Raw genomic sequence first — 20,309 nt, forward strand, 5'->3', positions numbered from 1 at the left:
GCCCGAGTCCCGATCTCCCCCAAATGCTGGCCCCGAGTTCAGACATCCCCCTGATGCTGGCCCCGAGTCCCGATCTTCCCCAAATGCTGGCCCCGAGTTCAGACATCCCCCCGATGCTGGCCCCGAGTCCCGATCTCCCGCAAATGCTGGCCCCGAGTTCAGACATCCCCCCGATGCTGGCCCCGAGTCCCGATCTTCCCCAAATGCTGGCCCCGAGTTCAGACATCCCCCCGATGCTGGCCCCGAGTCCCGATCTCCCCCAAATGCTGGCCCCGAGTTCAGACATTCCCCCAATGCTGGCCCGAGTCCCGATCTCCCCCAAATGCTGGCCCCGAGTTCAGACATCCCCCCGATGCTGGCCCGAGTCCTGATCTCCCCCAAATGCTGGCCCTGAGTTCAGACATTCCCCCGACGTTGGCCCCGAGTCCCGCTGGCCCCAACCTCACCCTGATGCTGGACCCGAGTCATAGAATCATAGAATGGTTACAACACAGAAGGAGGCCATTCGGTCCATCGAGCCTATGCTAGCTCTCTGCAAGAGTACATCAGCTAGTCCCAATCCCCAACCTTTCTCTGTAGCCCTGCAAATTTTTTGCTTCAGGTGCTTATCCAATTCCCTTTTGAAAGTCATGATTGAGTCTGCCTCTACCACCCTTTCAGGCAATGCATTCCAGATTCTAACCACTCACTACGTAAATAAGTTTTTCCTCACGTTGCCTTTGGTTCCTTTGCCAAACACCTTAAATCTGTGTCCGCTGGTTCTCGACCCTTCTGCCAATGGGAACAGTTTCTGCTATCTACTCTGTCTAGACCCATCATGATTTTCAATACCTCTATCAAATCTCCTCTCAACCTTCTCTGCTCTAAGGAGAACAACCCCAGCTTCTCTAGTCTATCCACATAACTGCAGTCCCTCATCCTTGGAACCATTGTTGCAAATCTTTTCTGCACCCTCTCGAAGGCCTTCACATTCTTCCTAAAGTGCGGTGCCCAGAATTGGACACATTACCCCAGTTGAGGTCGAACCTGTGTTTTATAAAGGTTCATCATAACTTCCTTGCTTTTGTACTCCATGCCTCAATTTATGAAGCCCAGGGTCCCGTATGCTTTTTTAACTACTTTCTCACTCTGCCCTGCCACCTTCAACGATTTGTGCACATATGCACCCAGGTGTCTCTGTTCATGCAACCCTTTTAGAATTGTACCCTTTAGTTTATATTGCCTTGCCTCGTTTTCCTACGAAAATGTATCACTTCGCACTTGTCTGCATTCAATTTCATCTGCCACATACCACCTGATACAGAGGTTAATATTATTTTGATCCAAAGTGGTTCAACAAGGAAAGATCTGACCGATGATAGGCTTTGATAACTGATAATGAATTCATAGAGATAAGTGCATCAGTTATTTACAATAGTGATAGCTTCAGAAGATCAAAACCTTGAAAATAATACAATTAACACAACATGTTGAAAACAAAACAACCACAACTGTAAGTGTAGAAAAACCAATTAAAGGGGAAAATATACATATAGAAGAGTTGTAATTACTAGCTAGTAATAAGAGAAAAATATTCAGGTTCAGACCCACAGACTTTACATACAAAGTAGCATGAAAAATACCATACATTATCATCACCCTTCCAAGATCATAATGTATGGTGCAAAACTCGTCACCTACATAATGTACCTGCTAGATGATGCAGTATTTATTTGCATGTAGAGATTAACTAAATGTGGAAGAATAAGTGAAGTAGACAGAATGGGAATAATGACCTCGGGAGAAGCTGGATGCCTAAGTTCCTCAGTGGCCCAAACCCTTGCAAGTTGTTGGTGCCATTGGTTTACCTTTGACCCTGAGCTCATCTTGTAGCAGAGTCTCATCTGGAGGGTGGCCTCAAGCACTACAAGTGAGCTGTCTTGTCCATGTGGAAAAACCCAGGCATTTAATCAGGATGCCATGTTTTGGTTTAAAGAAATGTACCACAGGTGTTGCTCATGAGCACAGGGCTCAAGAGCACTTAATACACTTACAGCATCTTCTCACATTACAGAGGCAAAGAAAAAGCTGAAAACTAGAACTTTCGGCAACAAAAAATAGTTATCAAGCAGACAACAATCTACATTGTTCCAATAGGCATATTAATTTAACATTAAACCAGAGGAGGCAATTCAATTCAGCCTGGGAAGGGACAAGGTGTTGTTTCAGTGTCACAATATCACCAACATCAGAAGTATCTTGTACCCAACACAGAAATACGTCCTAGGACTCAACTCAGAGAGATTGGACAAGCTTCCCAGATCATTATTACATATATGTAGCAGTATGTGTAAGATTAAGCTAAAGGGATCTAACCTCTTCTTTCTGGCGTGTTATTATTTGATGCTGATCGTGTAGTCTTTGACCTAGTTCTTTAACTTTTTTCTTGTAGTAGCTGGAGCTTGCCTTCTGATTTTTTGTAAGTGATGACATCAAACTTTCAATTTCAAGCTTGAGCTAAAAGGCACAAAAAAATAAAATTGACGAAGAATTCTTTTAAGAAATGCTTTAACTTGTTTGAATAGTACAAATGATTTATCAACCATTATTCAGTTTTTAAGAAAAAATGCAAGGTTAAGTATGCTTTTCCATATTAATTCTAATCTGCCTTATACAAATTATAGAAAATTATGAAATCAATTCAACAATATTCATTTTTGTCCAGTTATTAAGGGTATATTTTGAAATATCCAAATAATTCTATTAGCTAGCTATTTGGAGAAAGGATAACACAATTTTTCAGGTCCTATAACCTTTAACCTTGCTCTGAACACTAAACGGCTGATTTTAACTTTTCCCGCCTCATGGAAACCGACGGGTAATTAAAATGCCCGCAGCGATTTACCCGCTATGATCCCACTGCCTTCCTGTGGGTTGTAATTTTAACCTACTCTTTTGAGCAGGCAAGAGGGACACCCACATGAAGCCAGCAAAGTCCTTCTTTAAATATGTAAATAAGGCTCATCTTCAATTTTAAACCGAGACCTGCACAGGGAAGTTGTCATGGTTGGCAGGCCATTCTGGTGGCAAGAGAAGCTGAGGCCAGAAGAGGCCCAGAATTATTTGTTTTGCTTTCCTTGGACCTCCCCTGGGTTTCCCTCTCCTCCAACCACCAACCCAAGCACTTATCCGAGTGCCGGGGATAGTTCCTTCAGGTCTCTGGCGGCAGCCTCCTGCCATCTGAAATACCACTCCCAGCCACTGCCCAGCTAATGCTTCCCACCAGGTTCAGATGCAATTTCCCCTCAAATCTCCTCTAAACCTTCCACCAATTATTTTAAATCAGTGCCTCGTAGTTGATGACCCCTCTGCTAAGGGAAATAGGTCCTTTCTATCCACTTTATCTATGCCCCTCATAATTTTATACACCTCAATAAGGTCTCCCCTCAGCCTCCTCTGTTCCAAGGAAAACAGACCCAGCCTATCCAGTCTTTCCTCAAAGCTAAGATTCTCTACTCCCAGCAACATCCTTGTAAATCTCCTCTGTACCCTCTCTAGTGCAATCACATCTTTCCTGTAATGTGGTGCCCAGAACTGCACGCAGTACTCTAGCTGAGGCCTAACTAGTGTTTTATACAGTTGAAGCATAACCCCCCTGCTCTTGTATTCTATGCTACGGGTAATAAAGGCAAGCATTCCGTATGCCTTCTTAACCACCTTATCTACCTGGCCTGCTACCTTCAGGGATCTGTGGGCATGCACTCCAAGGTCCCTTTGTTCATCTACACTACTCAGTGTCCTACCATTTAATGTGTATTCTCTATCTTTGTTAGCCCTCCCCAAATGCATTACCTCACACTTCTCTGGATTGAATTCCATTTGCCACTGTTCGGCCCACCTGACCAATTTATTGATACCTTCCTGCAGTCTACAGCAGGAAGATATCAATACTCATGTAACTGTAATAAATTACAAATTACAAGTAAAACGGAAGATCCAGTTGGCGTGGTCCATGTCGGAACCAATGACATAAGTAAGAACAGGGAGGAGGTACTGCTAAAGGAGCATCAGAAGAGTGGTGTGGGAAGGAGGGGTTCCACAATTGGGACACTGGCTTCAGTACTGGGACAGGAAGGAGCTGTACCACTGGGACTGGCTACACCTGAACCAAAATGGAACCAGAATCGTAGCGGAAAGGATAAATAAGGCTGTGGATCAGGCTTTAAACCAATAAGATGGGGGAGGGATCTGTTAGAAATAACAGCAGCCTAAAGATAAAAGAAACAGGAGGTGAGAGTAAAGATCAGACCAAGGTAAGGAATAAAGATAACATAAACGATTAGCGAACAAATACAGTTATATAACATAATTATAAAAAGACTGTTAAAAATAAAGTGAGAGAAACGACTAATGAAATCAAATTAAATTGCCTATACAGCAATGTACACAGCTTCCGAAGTAAAATAGGGGAACCAGAAACAATAATTTGTAGCAAGGGACCAGATATCGTAAGGAAAACTGAAAAATGGCTACACAGAGAGCAGGAATGGCAAATAATATTGCAGGTTATAACATATTTAGAAACAAATATGATGTCTTAGCGATAAACGAGACCTGGCTCAAAAAAGGGCAGGGTTGGGTACTAAATATTCCTGGATATAAGTTATTCTGGAAAGATAGGAAATGATACAAAGCAGGAGGGGTGGCAGTATTGATTAACGAAAATATTACAGTGCTGGAGAGAGAGGATGTCCTGGAGGGGTCAAGGACAGAATGTATTTGGTTAGAGTTAAGAAACAATAGAGGTGCCATTACACTACTAGATGTATTCTATAGGCCACCAACTAGTGGGAAAAATATAGAGGAGCAAATTTGCAGGGAAATTACAGAGAACTATAGAGTAGTGATAATGGGGGACTTCAACTATCCTAATATAGACTGGGATAGTAATAGTGTAAAGAGCAGAGAGGGGGAAGAATTTCTGAAGTGTGTTCTAGAGAACTTTCTTGGTCAGTATGTTTCAAGGAAGGAGGCATGCTGGATCTGGTTCTGGGGAATGACGTGGGTCAAGTGGAGCAATTATCAGTAGGGGAACATTTAGGGAACAGTGATCACAGTATCATAAGGTTTAGATTAGCTATGGAAAATGATAGGGAGCAAACTAGAGTAAAAATACTTAATTGGAGGAAGGCCAATTTCAGTGGGTTGAGAATGGATCTGGCCCAGGTAAATTGGAATCAAAGATTGGCAGGCAAAACTGTAATCCAACAATGCGTTGCCTTTAAAGAGGAGATGGTACGGGTACATGTCGAGATACATTCCCATGAGGGGGAAAGGTAGGGCAACCAAAGTCAGAGCTCCCTGGATGATGAAAGAGAGAGAGAGTAAGATGAAGCAGAAAAAGTGGGTGTATGACAGATGTCAGGTTGAGAATATAAGTGAGAACCAGGCTGAATATAGAAAGTTCAGAGGGGAAGTGAAAAAGAAAATAAGAGGGGCAAAGAGAGTGTATGAAAATAGATTGGCAGCTAACATAAAAGGGAATCCAAAAGTCTTCTATAGGCATATAAATAATAAACGGGTAGTAAGAGGAGGGGTGGGGCCAATTAGGGACCAAAAAGGAGACCTTCACAAGGAGGCAAAGGGCATGGCTGAGGTACTAAATGAGTAATTAGCATCTGTCTTTACCAAGGAAAAAGATGCTGCCAAAGTCATAGTGAAAGAGGAGGTAGTTGAGATACTGAATTGGATAAAAAAATTGATAAAGAGGAGGTACTAGAAAGGCTGGCTGCACTTAAAGTAGATAAGTCACCAGGACCGGATGGGATGCATCCTAGGATGTTGAGGGAAGTAAAGGTGGAAATTGCAGAGATAATAGCCATAATCTTCCAATCCTCCTTAGATAAATGGGTTGGTGCGAGAGAATCGCAAATGTTACATCCTTGTTCAAAAAAGAGTGTAAGGATAAACCCAGCAATAAAAGGCCAGTCAGTTTAATCTCGGTACAGGTAGACGATCCTTTATCCGAACTTCCGAAAACCGAAAACCTCTAAAAACCGAAAGTTTTTTCGTTCAGCGTAAGTCGTGCGCACGACATGACCAGAGTGGCGCATGACTTACGCTCAGCAGGGCAGAGGGTCACAGAGTTTCCTCCTGGGTAGGAGATTGCAGGCCGAGCTGGGCAGTGAGGAGGTGGTACCGGGAGAGTGAACCCAACAATACAGCGGCCCGTCCGATAGCTGCAGCGGCCTGTCCGATATTCTTTTCTCCCCCCGACCCGACCCGAACCGAACTGCGGCCCGTCCGATATTCTTTTCTCCCGACCTGACCCCTGACCCGAACCGCAGCCCGTCCGATATTCTTTTCTCCCGACCCGACCCCCGACCCAAACCGCGGCCCGTCCGATATTCTTTTCTCCCCCCCTGACCCCCGGACCCCCCCGACCCCCGGACCCCCCCCCGACCTGAACCGCGGCCCGTCCGGTATTCTTTTCTCCCCCCCCCACCCGACCTGATTTGCAGGCCAGCTTAGTAGGAGTCAGCTGATATCCGGCTTTCCAGAGAAGCAGGAAGCGGAATGAGACACGGAACAGTCGCAAGAGGTAGCCTGAACTTTTAATTTATATTAAATACAAGTTTCCCAGTCTTATAATAATACCTTCTGAAATCCGAAAAATTCCGAAAACCGAAACTCAGCTGGTTCCAAGGCTTTTGGATAAGGGATAGTGTACCTGCAGTAGGGAAGCTTTTAGAAACGATAATACGGGACAAAATTAACAGTCACTTGGACAAGTGTGGATTAATTAAGGAAAGCCAGCACGGATTTGTTAAAGGCAAATCGTGTTTGACTAACTTGTTGAGTTTTTTGATGAGGTAACAGAGAGGATAGATGAGGGCAATGCGGTTGATGTGGTGTACATGGACTTCCAAAAGGCATTTGATAAAGTGTCACATATACCACCAGGTCTCTCTGTTCATGCACCCCCTTTAGAATAATAGGCTTTCCAGCAAAGTTGAAGCCCATGGAATAAAAGGGACAATGGCAGCATGGATATGAAATTGGCTAAGTGACAGGAAACAGAGAGTAGTAGTGAATGGTTGTTTTTCGGATTGGAGGAAGATACACAGCTGTGTTCCCCGAGGTTCAGTACTAGGACCACTGCTTTTCTTGATTTATATTAATGACTTGGACTTGGATATAAATGGCACAATTTCAAAATTTGCAGATGTCACAAATCTTGGAGGATAGTGATAGACTCCAAGAGGACATAGACAGGCTGGTGGAATGGGCGGACACGTGGCAGGTGAAATTTAACGCAGAAAAGTGCGAAGTAATTTTTTTTATGGGAAGAACGAGAAGAGGCAACTAAAGGGTACAATTCTAAAAGGGGTGCATGAACAGAGAGACCTGGTGGTATATGTGCACAAATTGTTGAAGGTGGCTGGGCAGGCTGAGAAAGCAGTTAAAATAGCATACGGGATCCTGGGCTTCATAAATAGAAGCATAGAGTACAAAAGCAAGGAAATATGGTGAACCTTTATAAAACACTGGTCCGACCTCAACTGAAGTATTTCGTCCAATTCTAGGCACCGCACTTTAAGAAGGATGTGAAGGCCTTAGAGAGGGTGCAGAAAAGATTTACAAGAACGATTCCAGGGATGAAGGACTTCAGTTATTTGGAGAAGCTGGTGTTGTTCTCCTTGGAGCAGAGAAGGTTGAAAGGAGATCTGATAGACCTGTTCAAAATCATGAGGTGTCTAGACAGAGTAGATAGAAACTGTTCCCATTGGCAAAAGGGTCGAGAATCAGAGGACACAGATTTAAGCTGATTGGCAGAAGAACCAAAGGCGACTTTCGCGGGCTTTTTTTTTTTTTCTTTTTTTTTTAACAGAGGCCAGTGTCGGGAGGAGCAGAGAGCGGCGGTACAGGCTTACCAATCTCGCAAACTGGTGGCGGCGTTCCAGAGCCACGTCACGATTCAAAAAGTGACGCGGGCAAGAGGAAGCAGCTGATTGGGTGAGTACGGCCTGGTGATTATTTAAACTCTATAGTTTGACAGTTAAGATTAATAGTTTATAAAATTTAGAAGGTCTTAAATTTTTGTGGTTATAGATTCTAAGGTCTCTGTTGTGTATCGGGGAGTGCTCGTAACCAAGGGCCCTTGAGTATATCATTTAATTGTAGTGTAATTAGTGGTATTGATTTGATTTAATTTAAATTAATTAAAGGGTAAGTTATGACAGGACAACACGGCCCCGTGGCATGCTCCTCCTGCGCTATGTGGGAAATCAGGGACACTTCCTGTGTCCCTGACGACCATGTGTGCGGGAAGTGTATCCAGCTGCAGCTACTGACAGGCCGCATTGAGGCGCTGCAGCTGTGAATGGATACATACTGGAGCATTCGCGATGCTGAGGACATCGTGGATATCACGTTTAGCGAGTTGGTCACACTGCAGGTAAACGCTGCACAGGCAGGAAGGGAATGGGTGCCCACCAGGCAGAGTCCTCCCACAGTCCAAAGATGTGCGGGTTAGGATGATTGGCTATGATAAATTGACCCTTAGTGTTAGGGGGATTAAATACATGGGGTTACGGGGATAGGGTGGGATATGTGTTGGTGTAGGGGTTACGGGGATCAGGTGGGATATGTGTCGGTGCAGGCTCGATGGGCCGAAATGGCCTCTATCTGCACTGTGGGGTTTCTGTGATTAGTAGGTGTAGGCAGGTAGTGCAGGGGTCCCCTGTGGCCATCCCCCTCTCAAACAGAAATACCACTTTGGATATTGTTGAGAGAGATGGCTTATCGAGGGAAGGCAGCAGCAGACAACTTCAATTAGAGGGTGAGAAGGTTGGATCTCAAACAAGCGTGCTGAGCTTGAATAAAGGAGACTATGAAGGTATGAGAGCGGAATTGAGTAGAGTGGATTGGGAAAATAGATTGAAGGGTAAGACGATACATGATCAGTGGTGTACATTTAAGGAGTTATTTTACAACTTCCAAAAAATATATATTCCACTGAGAAGAAAAGGGTGTAAAAGAAAAGACAGCCATCCGTGGCTAAGTAAAGAAATTAAGGAAAGTATTCGACTAAAAACAAGGGCATATAAGGTAGCCAAATCTAGTGGGAGGATAGAGGATTGGGAAAACTTTAAAAGACAGCAAAAAATAACAAAAAGATTGATTAAGAAAGGGAAGATAGATTATGAAAGTAAATTAGCAAAAAATATAAAAACAGATAGTAAGAGTTTTTATAGTTATATAAAAAGAAAAAGGGTGGCTAAAGTAAATGTTGGTCCCTTAGAGGATGAGACCGGGAAATTAATGGTGGGAAATATGGAGATGGCAAAAACACTGAATGAATATTTTATATTAGTCTTTACAGTAGAAGACACTAAGAATATCCCAACACTGGACAAACAGGGGGCTAAAGGGGGGGAGGAGCTAAACACGATCAAAATCACTAAGGAAGTGGTACTCGGTAAAATAATGGGACTCAAGGCGGATAAATCACCTGGACCTGATGGCTTACATCCTAGGGTCTTCACAGAATCACAGAAACCCCACAGTGCAGCTAGAGGCCATTTCGGCCCATCGAGCCTGCACCGACGCATATCCCACCCGATCCCCGTAACCCCTACACCAACACATATCCCAACCTATCCCCACGTATTTAAACCCCTAACACTAAGAGTCAATTTATCATAGCCAATCAACCTAACCCGCACATCTTGAGGGAAGTGGCGGTAGGGATTGTGGATGCATTGGTAATAATTTTCCAAAACTCCCTGGACTCGGCAAAGGTCCCGGCAGACTGGAAAACTGCTAATGTAACACCCTTATTTAAAAAGGGAAGTAGACAGAAGGCTGGAAACTATAGACCGGTTTAGCCTAACATCTGTGGTAGGTAAAATTTTGGAGTCCATTATTAAGGAGACAGTAACAGGACATTTGGATAATCATAATTTAATAGGACAAAGTCAGCATGGTTTTATGAAGGGGAAGTCATGTTTGACAAATTTGCTGGAGTTCTTTGAGGAAGTAACATATAGGGTGGATAAAGGGGAACCAGTGGACGTAGTGTATTTAGACTTCCAAAAGGCATTTGACAAGGTGCCACACAAAAGATTATTGCTTAAGATAAAAAATCACGGGATTGGGGGTAATATTCTGGCATGGATAGAGGATTGGCTATCTAACAGAAGGCAGAGAGCTGGGATAAATGGTTCATTCTCAGACTGGCAATCAGTAACAAGTGGTGTTCCGCAGGGGTCAGTGCTGGGTCCCCAACTCTTTACAATCTATATTAACGATTTGGAGGATGGGACCGAGTGTAACATATCAAAGTTTGCAGATGATACTAAGATGGGAGGGAAAGTAGTGAGTGAGGAGGACATAAAAAACCTGCAAGGGGACATAGACAGGCTAAGTAAGTGGGCAGAGATTTGGCAGATGGAATACAATACTGGAAAGTGTGAGGCTATGCACTTTGGCAGGAAAAATCGTAGAGCAAGTTATTATCTTAATGGCAAGAAACTGGAAAGTACTGAAGTACAAAGGGATCTGGGGGTCCTGGTGCACGAAACTCAAAAGGTTAGTATGCAGGTGCAGCAAGTGATTAAGAAGGCCAATGGAATGTTGGCTTTCATTGCTAGGGGGATAGGATATAAAAATAGGGAGGTATTGCTTCAGTTGTACAAGGTATTGGTGAGACCGCACCTGGAATACTGCGTACAGTTTTGGTGTCCATACTTAAGAAAGGACATACTTGCTCTCGAGTCAGTACAAAGAAGGTTCACTCGGTTAATCCCGGGGATGAGGGGATGGACATATGAGGAGAGGTTGAGTAGATTGGGACTCTGCTCATTGGAGTTCAGAAGAATGAGAGGCGATCTTATTGAAACATATAAGATTGTGAAGGGGTTGGATCGGGTGGATGCGGGGAAGGTGTTCCTGATGATGGGTGAAACTAGAACTAGGGGGCATAGTCTTAGAATAAGGGGCTGCTCTTTCAAAACTGAGATGAGGAGGAACTACTTCACTCAGAGGGTGGTAGGTCCATGGAATATGCTGCCCCAAAAAGCTGTAGAAGTTACATCATTACATAAATTTAAAACAGAAATAGACAGTTTCCTAGAAGTAAAGGGAATTAAGGGTTACGGGGAGCGGGCAGGAATTTGGACATGAGTCTAGGTTCGGATCGGTCATGGCCCTGTGGGTAGCGGAGCGGGCCCAGGGGCCGTGTAGCCTGATCCTGCTCCTAGTTCGTGTGTCTAATTCTGTTAGATTCAGGAGATGGTTCTGTGATAGTGGATTGGCGGTTAGGATCAGATCAGCCATGATCTTATTGAATGGCGGAGCAGGCTCGAGGGACCGATTGGCCTACTCCTGCTCCTATTTCTTATGTTCTTATGTTCCTGGCATGGGTGGTTCTGCTGCACAGGACGGGAGAAAAAATAGTGGGAGAGCTATAGTGATAGGGGATTCTATTGTAAGGGGAATAGATAGGTGTTTCTGCAACCGCAAATGAGACTCCAGGATGGTATGTTGCCTCCCTGGTGCAAAGGGTCAAGGATGTCTCGGGGCGGCTGCAGGGCATTCTGGAGGGGGAGGGTGAACAACCAGTTGTCGTGGTGCATATAGGTACCAATGATATAGGTAATAAATGGGATGAGGTCCTAAAAGCTGAATATAGGGAGTTAGGAGGTAAATTAAAAAATAGGACCTGAAAGGTAGTAATCTCAGGATTGCTACCAGTGCCACGTGCTAGCCAGATTAGAAATAGAAGGATATGTGGCTAGAGGAATGGTGCAAGGGGGAGGGATTCAAATTCCTGGGACATTGGACCCGGATCTGGGGGAGGTGGGACCAGTACAAACTGGATGGTTTGCACCTGGGCGGGACCGGGACTGATGTCCTAGGGGGAGTGTTGGCTAGTGCTGTTGGAGAGGGTTTAAACTAAAATGGCAGGGGGTTGGGAACCTGTGCAGGCAGACAGAGGAAAGGGAAGCAAGGATAGAAACAAAAGACAGGAAGGAGAAAAGCAAAAGTGGAAGGAATAGAAATCAAGGGTGTAAATCAAACAGGGCTACAGTAAATAATAATTCTAAAAGGACAAAGAGTGTTAAAAAAACAAGCCTGAAGGCTTTGTGTCTTAATGCAAGGAGCATTCGTAAGAAGGTGGATGAATTAGCTGCGCAAATAGATCTAAACAGTTATGATGTAATTGGAATTACGGAGACATGGCTCCAGGGTGACCAAGGCTGGGAATTCAACATCCAGGGGAATTCAATATTCAGGAAGGACAGGCAAAAAGGAAAAGGAGGTGCGGTAGCATTGCTGGTTAAAGAGATTAACACAATAGTAAGGAAGAATATTAGCTCTGATGATGTGAAATCTGTATGGGTAGAGCTGAGAAATACCATGGGGCAGAAAACGTTAGTGGGAGTTGTATACAGACCCCCAAACAGTAATGCTGAGGTTGGGGATGGCATTAAATGGGAAATTAGAGACGCGTGCAATAAGGGCACAGCAGTTATCATGGGTGACTTTAATCTGCATATAGATTGGGCTAACCAAATTAGTAACAATATTGTGGAGGAGAAATTCCTGGAGTGCGTACGGGATGGTTTCCTGGGCTAATATGTCGAAGAACCAACTAGAGATCAAGCCATCTTAGACTGGGTATTATGTAATGAGAAAGGATTAATTAGCAATGTTGTTGTGCGAGGCCCCTTGGGGAAGAGCGATCATAATATGATAGAATTCTTCATTAAGATGGAGAGTGAAGTAATTGACTCAGAAACTAGGGTCCTGAATTTAAATAAAGGAAACTACGATGGTATGAGGCGCGAGTTGGCTAGGATGGATTGGGGAACGTTACTTAAAGGGTTGATGGTGGATAGGCAATGGCAAACATTTAAAGATCGCATGGATGAATTACAGAATTTGTTCATCCCTGTTTGGCATAAAAATAAAACAAAAAAGGTGACTCAACCGTGGCTAACAAGGGAAATTAGGGATAGCATAAGATCCAAGGAGAGGTCATATAAATTGGCCAGAAAAAGCAGTAAACCTGAGGATTGGGAGCAGTTTAGGATTCAGTGAAGGAGGACAAAGGGATTAATTAAGAGGGGGAAAATAGAATATGAGAGCAAGCTTGCAGGGAATGTAGAAACTGAATGTAAAAGCTTCTATAGATATGTGAAGAGAAAAAGGTTGGTGAAGTCAAGCATAGGTCCCTTGCAGTCAGAATCAGGGAAATTTATAATGGGGAACAAAGAAATGGCAGAGCAATTAAATACATACTTTGGTTCTGTCTTCACAAAGGAGGACACAAATAACCTTCCAGAGATGTCGGGGAACATAGGGTCTAATGAGAGGGAGGAATTGAATGAAATCACTACTTGTAGGAAAATGGTGTTGGGAAATTGACGGCATTGAAGGCTGATAAATCCCTAGGGCCTGATAATCTACATCCTAGGGTACTTAAGGAAGTGGCCCTAGAAATAGTAGATGCACTGCTGGTCATCTTCCAAAATTGTATAGACTCTGGAATAGTTCCCATGGATTGGAGGGTAGCTAATGTAACCCCACTATTTAAAAAAGGTGGTAGAGAAAAAACAGGGAATTATAGCCTGACATCGGTAGTGGGGAATGTGATGAAATATTCCATTCATCACTGCCTGTGACTGTGGTTGGTTTCAGGTTCCCCCTTACCATTGTATTGCCTGTGACTGTGGTTGGTTTCAGGTTTCTCCTCACCATTGTATTGTGTATTGGAATGTATGGAATGTGTTGTGTGTAGGGCTCCGCCCATACCTGGCCTCTATGTAAGCCAGCTCAGTCTGGCCTCACAGCCAGTACTGCAGACCTCCAGGGAAGATACCTCTCTCCACTGCGTGTTATCTTCTAAGTTAATAAAAGCCTTGTTTTGTTTCGCTAACATCGAGTCTCGGCATTATTGAGGCACATCAATTTTATTAACTTATTTTTCAACACAATGGATCAACTCCTGAAACCCGAACATTTGGATTTGGATCAGCATGCTCCGGACGCATCAGCACGCTTCGGACACTGGTTTATGTGTATGGAATTCTTCCTGGACAATTCCGCAGCCGTCAAAGACGCTACGGACGCTGCGAGTATGAAACTCGGAATTCTGCGGAATTGGGTAAGCCACCGGGTTTACCCCCTCATCCAAGACGCCGACACGTACCTGGCCGCCTGCGACATCTTAAAGGCGCATTACCAGCAGCCTACGAATGAGGTGTATGCCAGGCATCTGCTCGCCACTCGCGCACAGCGACCTGGGGAATCGGTGGAGGAGTTCCTAGGCACCCTGAAAATGCTTGGCAAAGACTGCAAGTGCCGAGATGTAAAAGCCGCAGTGTACACCGACGAGCTTGTTCGCGATGCCTTTATCACAGGCCTTAGCTCCACTTACATCCGGCAAAGACTGCTGGAAAAAACGGGATTGGGCCTGAAACAGGCTGCGGACACCGCGCGATCCCTGGATGTGGCCCAGAGAAACTCGAATGCCTACTCTTCAGCCCGCGCCGTCCACACCGCCACGTGTGCACCAAGGGCGCCGCCATCTTGGAAGGCATCTTCCCCGCCCGGCAGCCCGACACCGTCGGGGCCCCGCTCTCCCCCCAGAAGCCCTACGACAGCCGCGACGCGTCGGGGACCCAACTGCTACTTCTGCGGGCAGCAAAAGCACACCAGAAACCTGTGCCCGGCGAAAGGCACCACCTGCTTTAAGTGCGGTAAGAAGGGGCACTTCGGGAAGGTGTGCAGAGGGAACCCCGCTGGAAAACCAAAACCCGCCACCGCCGCGTGTGCGCCGTGGGAGCGGCCATCTTGGACGCCATCTTGCCCGACCTCGTGGGGTCCGCCATCTTGTGAGCAGACAGCGCGGACGCCATCTTGTCTCGATCAGGGCCCTACAGTGGCATCGGTCACAGTGGACCAGACCAGGCCCCACCCGCTATCCAAATCAATGGTGGACATCGAGGTAAACGGGTGCGGGGTTAAATGTTTAATTGACAGTGGAAGCACGGAGAGTTTTATCCACCCGGAACTGGCACGACAACTCTCCCTAAAGGTGGTCCCTACTCGGGGTACCATCTCTATGGCTGATAAAACCCAGACATCGACCATTCTGGGTTACTGCACGGTACAATTGTCCGTTAACGGGACTGTATACGATAATTTTAAAGTATTAATCATGAAGAATCTATGCGCGAGCGTGATCTTGGGGCTGGATTTCCAGTGTAACCACCAAAGCATCACGCTCAAGTACGGTGGGTCCCAGCCGCCCCTCAGTGTGCGGCCTGGCTACCCTGAAGGTAAAGCCGCCTTCGCTATTCGCGAACCTTACCCCTAACTGCCGGCCAATAGCGACCAAAAGCAGGAGGTACAGCTGGGAGGACAGGCGGTTTATCGCAACCGAGGTAGACAGGCTCCTGAAAGAGCGCATTATTGAATGCAGCAATAGCCCGTGGCGCGCCCAAGTGGTGGTGGTAAGGGGTAGCGAGAAGAAACGGATGGTGATCGACTATAGCCAAACGATCAACAGGTACACCCAACTAGACGCCTACCCGCTACCCCGCATATCAGAAATGGTGAACCAAATCGCCCAATACCGGGTGTTCTCCACCATCGACCTCAAGTCAGCGTACCACCAGCTCCCTATCAGACCAGAGGTCCGCCCGTACACCGCCTTCGAGGTGAACGGACGCCTCTACCAATTCCTCAGAGTCCCCTTTGGGGTGACGAATGGGGTCTCGGTCTTCCAGAGGGAGATGGATCGCATGGTCGATGACCACCACTTGCAGGCAACCTTCCCCTACCTCGACAACGTCACCATCTGCGGTCACAACCAGCAGGATCACGACTCGAACCTCGAGAGGTTCCTGAAAACCGCACAAAAACTCAACCTCACCTACAACGAGGACAAGTGCGTTTTCAACACCACGCGCCTCTGCATACTAGGCAGCGTGGTGGAGAATGGGGAAATCGGACCAGACCCCGACCGATTGCGCCCCCTACGGGAGCTGCCCCTGCCCAACACTCCCAAAGCCCTGAAAAGGTGCCTGGGGTTATTTTCTTATTATTCCCAATGGGTCCCCAACTACTCCGACAAAGCCCGCCCCCTCTTGAAAGCATCCTCTTTTCCGCTCTCTGCTGAGGCCCACGCCGCCTTCAAAAGCATTAAGCAGGATATTGAGCGGGCCACGCTACAGGCAGTGGACGAGAACACTCCATTTCAAGTGGAAAGTGATGCGTCTGACTTTGCCTTGGCGGCCATCCTCAACCAGGCGGGGTGGCCCGTAGCTTTCTTCTCGAGGACCCTCCAAGGGCCCGAGATCAGACACTCCTCCGTGGAAAAGGAGGCCCAAGCCATCGTGGAGGCAGTGCGCCACTGGCGCCACTACCTAGCCGGCAAACGCTTCACCCTACTTACCGACCAGCGGTCGGTAGCGTTTATGTTCAATAATAAACAGAGGGGGAAGATCAAAAATGATAAGATTCTTAGGTGGCGGATCGAGCTCTCCACCTTCGAGTATGACATCATTTACTGGCCAGGGGCCCTTAACGAATCCCCAGATGCCCTCTCACGAGGGATGTGTGCCAGCGCCACCGGGGATCGGCTACAGACCCTCCACGACGACCTCTGCCACCCAGGGGTCACGCGGCTGTTCCACTTCATAAAGTCCCGCAACTTACCCTACTCGATTGAGGAAGTTCGGTCTCTGACCAGGAACTGCCGCACTTGCGCTGAGTGCAAGCCTCGGTTCTACCACCCTGATAGAGCCCACTTAATCAAAGCTACACGGCCCTTTGAGCGGCTCAGCTTAGATTTCAAGGGCCCCCTCCCGTCCGTCGACCGCAATGTTTACTTCCTGAACATTGTGGACGAATACTCCCGGTTCCCATTCGCCTTCCCCTGCCCAGACATGACCAGCGCCACGGTCATTAAATGCCTCAACAGCCTGTTCTGCCTGTTCGGTATGCCGAGCTACATCCACACGGATAGGGGGGCGTCCTTCATGAGTGAAGAGCTACGCCAGTACATGCTGTCCAGGGGTATCGCCACGAGCCGTACCACCAGCTACAACCCCCGGGGTAACGGTCAAGTGGAGCGAGAGAACGGGACAGTATGAAAGCAGTCACTCTAGCTCTAAGGACCAAGGGCCTCCCTATCTCCCGCTGGCAGGAAGTCCACTCAGATGTGCTCCATTCGATACAGTCGCTATTGTGTACTGCCACTAATGCCACGCCTCATGAACGAATGTTTAGCTTCCCCTGGAAATCCACCTCAGGCGTATCCATGCCGTCATGGCTCTCCACCCCGGGTCCGGTATTCGTGCGAAGGCATGTGAGGGGCCATAAGGCGGACCCTCTCGTGGAGCCAGTGCACCTACTCCACGCCAACCCCCAATACGCGTATGTCCGGCACGCCGACGGAAGGGAGGACACCGTGTCAATAAAAGACGTCGCCCCAGCCGGTAACGACAACAACCACGGCAATAGCAGCAACAACGACCACAGCAACTCTTACCCACCCACTACTCTTTCATCACCCCCGGAAGAACATCGACCAACGGCACCCCCACCAACTACCCCTTCAACAACCCTGGCGGCACCCCAGGCAGAGACCCAGGAGGCCACCGGGGACACCCAGCTGACACCCGCGACACCACAACAGCCACGTCGGTCGCAGAGGACTACCAAACCCCCGAACAGACTAAATCTATAGAAGGGGTGAATGTGATGAAATATTCCATTCATCACTGCCTGTGACTGTGGTTGGTTTCAGGTTCCCCCTTACCATTGTATTGCCTGTGACTGTGGTTGGTTTCAGGTTTCTCCTCACCATTGTATTGTGTATTGGAATGTATGGAATGTGTTGTGTGTAGGGCTCCGCCCATACCTGGCCTCTATGTAAGCCAGCTCAGTCTGGCCTCACAGCCAGTACTGCAGACCTCCAGGGAAGATACCTCTCTCCACTGCGTGTTATCTTCTAAGTTAATAAAAGCCTTGTTTTGTTTCGCTAACATCGAGTCTCGGGATTATTGAGGCACATCAGGGAAAATGCTAGAGTCCATTATAAAATATGTAATAGCAGAGCACTTGGAAAACAGTGACAGGATCAGACAAAGTCAACATGGATTTACGAAAGGTAAATCATGCTTGACTAATCTACTGGAATTTTTTGGTAGAATAGATAAGGGAGAACCAGTGGATGTGGTGTATTTGGACTTTCAGAAGGCTTTCAATAAGGTCCCGCAAAGTTAAAGTACATGGGATTGGGGGTAAGGTGCTGTTTTGGATAGAGAACTGGTTGGCAGACAGGAAGCAAAGAGTTGGAATAAACGGGTCTTTATCCGAGTGGCAGGCAGTGACTAGTGGGGTACCGCAGGGATCAGTGCTAGGAACCCAGCTATTCACAATATATATTAATGATGATCTAGGCGAAGGAACTAGATGTAATATCTCCAAGTTTGCAGATGACACAAAGCTGAGTGGGTGTGTGTGCTGTGAGGCGGATGCAGAGAAACTCCAGTATGATTTGGACAGGTTGAGTGATTGGGCAGATGCATGGCAGATGCAGTATAATGTGGATAAATGTGAGGTTATCCACTTTGGTGGCAAAAACAGGGAGACAGATTATTATCTGAATGGCAATAGATTGGGAAAAGGGGAAGTGCAACGAGACCTGGGTGTCCTTGTGCACCAGTCGCTGAAGGTAAGCATGCAGGTGCAGCAGGCGGTTAAGAAGGCAAATGGTATGTTGGCCTTCATAGCGAGAGGATTCGAGTACAGGAGCAAGGATGTCTTGCTGCAGTTGTACAGGGCCTTGGTGAGACCACACCTTGATTATTGTGTGCAGTTTTGGTCGCCTTTCCTGAGGAAGGATCTCCTTGCCATGGAGGGAGTGCAGCAAAGATTCACCAGACTGATATCTGGGACGGCAGGAATGACGTATGAAGAGAGATTGTGTCAATTGGGCTCATATTCGCTAAAGTTTAGAAGAATGAGAGGGGATCTCATTGAAACTTATGAAATTCTAACAGGACTAGACAGACTAGATGCAGGAAGGATGTTCCCGATGGCAGGGGAGTCCAGAACCAGGGGTCACAGTCTAAGGATAAGGGGTAAGCCATTTAGGACTGAGATGAGGAGGAATTTCTTCACCCAGAGAGTGGTGAACCTGTGGAATTCTCTACCACAGAAGGCAGTTGAGGCCAACTTATTACATATATTCAAGAAGGAGTTAGATATATTTCTTAAGGCTAAAGGGATCAAGGGATATGGGGAGAAAGCAGGGACAGGATACTGAATTTGGATGATCAGCCATAATCTCATTAAATGCCGGAACAGGCTCGAGGGGTCGAATGGCCTACTCCAGCTCCTTTCTTCTATGTTTCTATGAAGAAAACTTTTTTACGCAATGAGTGGTTAGGATGTGGAATGTACTGCCTGAGGGGGTGGTGGAGGCAGATTCAATCGTAGCTTTCTAAAGGGAACTGGATAAGAACCTGAAGGAAAACAATTTGCAGGGCTACGGGGAAAGGGCGGGGGAGTGGGACTGGCTGAAGTGCTCTTGCAGAGAGCTGGCACGGGTTCGGCAGGCCGAATGGCCTCCTTCTGTACTGTAACCGTTCTATGATTTTCTGATTCTAAGGTGAGGGATGGAAGATGAGCGGTGGATCAGCTCTATTAATTAGAGATAATATAATGGTGGTAGAAAAAAGGGACATAACTAACAGAAAAATAGAAACAGAATCCATATAGGTAGAGATAAAAAATAAGAAAGTGTGGCAAAGCCACTAAGAGACTCTCACAGTGACTTGTACAATTGCCTTTAATCATGTTTATTACCTTTTAATGTTGGCTCTGGTTAAACAGAGCTAGATCGACAAAATCGCGATCTGACGCGATGACATCATCACGTGGGTCATGTGACATCCCAATGGCAGGAAACGTGATGACGTCAGAGGTAGAGGGCGTTTCCAGCTAGTCCTCGTGTGGAGTGATAGTGTATAGACCTGTTTAGAGCTTCTCCTGCATTTTGTTTTGTAAAGTTTTAGTACATTAAACTCAGTTTGTTAACTACTAGTGAGTTTATAGATTCTTTGCTAGGAGTGCAGAGACTCCTACATTAGTGACCCCAAATCCTCGCGATCGTTTTTCACGGTGAACGCAGAACACGGACCAGGAATGGAGGCCAGCGCAGTGGCCTTGAAGCTCCCCCAATTCTGGGAACAACAGGCGGCCTCTTGGTTTGTGCAAGCCGAGGCGCAATTTGAACTCCGCAACGT

At 46.5% G+C, this 20,309-nt stretch overlaps 1 protein-coding gene across 5 annotated transcripts in view; it reads right to left on the bottom strand.

Annotated features, from left to right (window-relative positions):
- Positions 1-20,309, bottom strand: part of LOC147111529 (cilium assembly protein DZIP1-like) — a 580,724-nt gene that overhangs the window by 310,787 nt on the left and 249,628 nt on the right. For all 5 annotated transcript variants that reach the window (XM_085998574.1, XM_085998576.1, XM_085998575.1 and 2 more), the window contains exon 8: positions 2,356-2,496. In XM_085998574.1, coding sequence (XP_085854700.1) covers positions 2,356-2,496 — 141 coding nt within the window. The remainder of the gene's footprint in view (positions 1-2,355; positions 2,497-20,309) is intronic.

Source organism: Somniosus microcephalus, chromosome 10 (assembly GCF_052327205.1).
Source record: "Somniosus microcephalus isolate GS21.2 chromosome 10, FLI_Smic_1.0, whole genome shotgun sequence".
Classification (NCBI taxonomy): domain Eukaryota; kingdom Metazoa; phylum Chordata; class Chondrichthyes; order Squaliformes; family Somniosidae; genus Somniosus; species Somniosus microcephalus.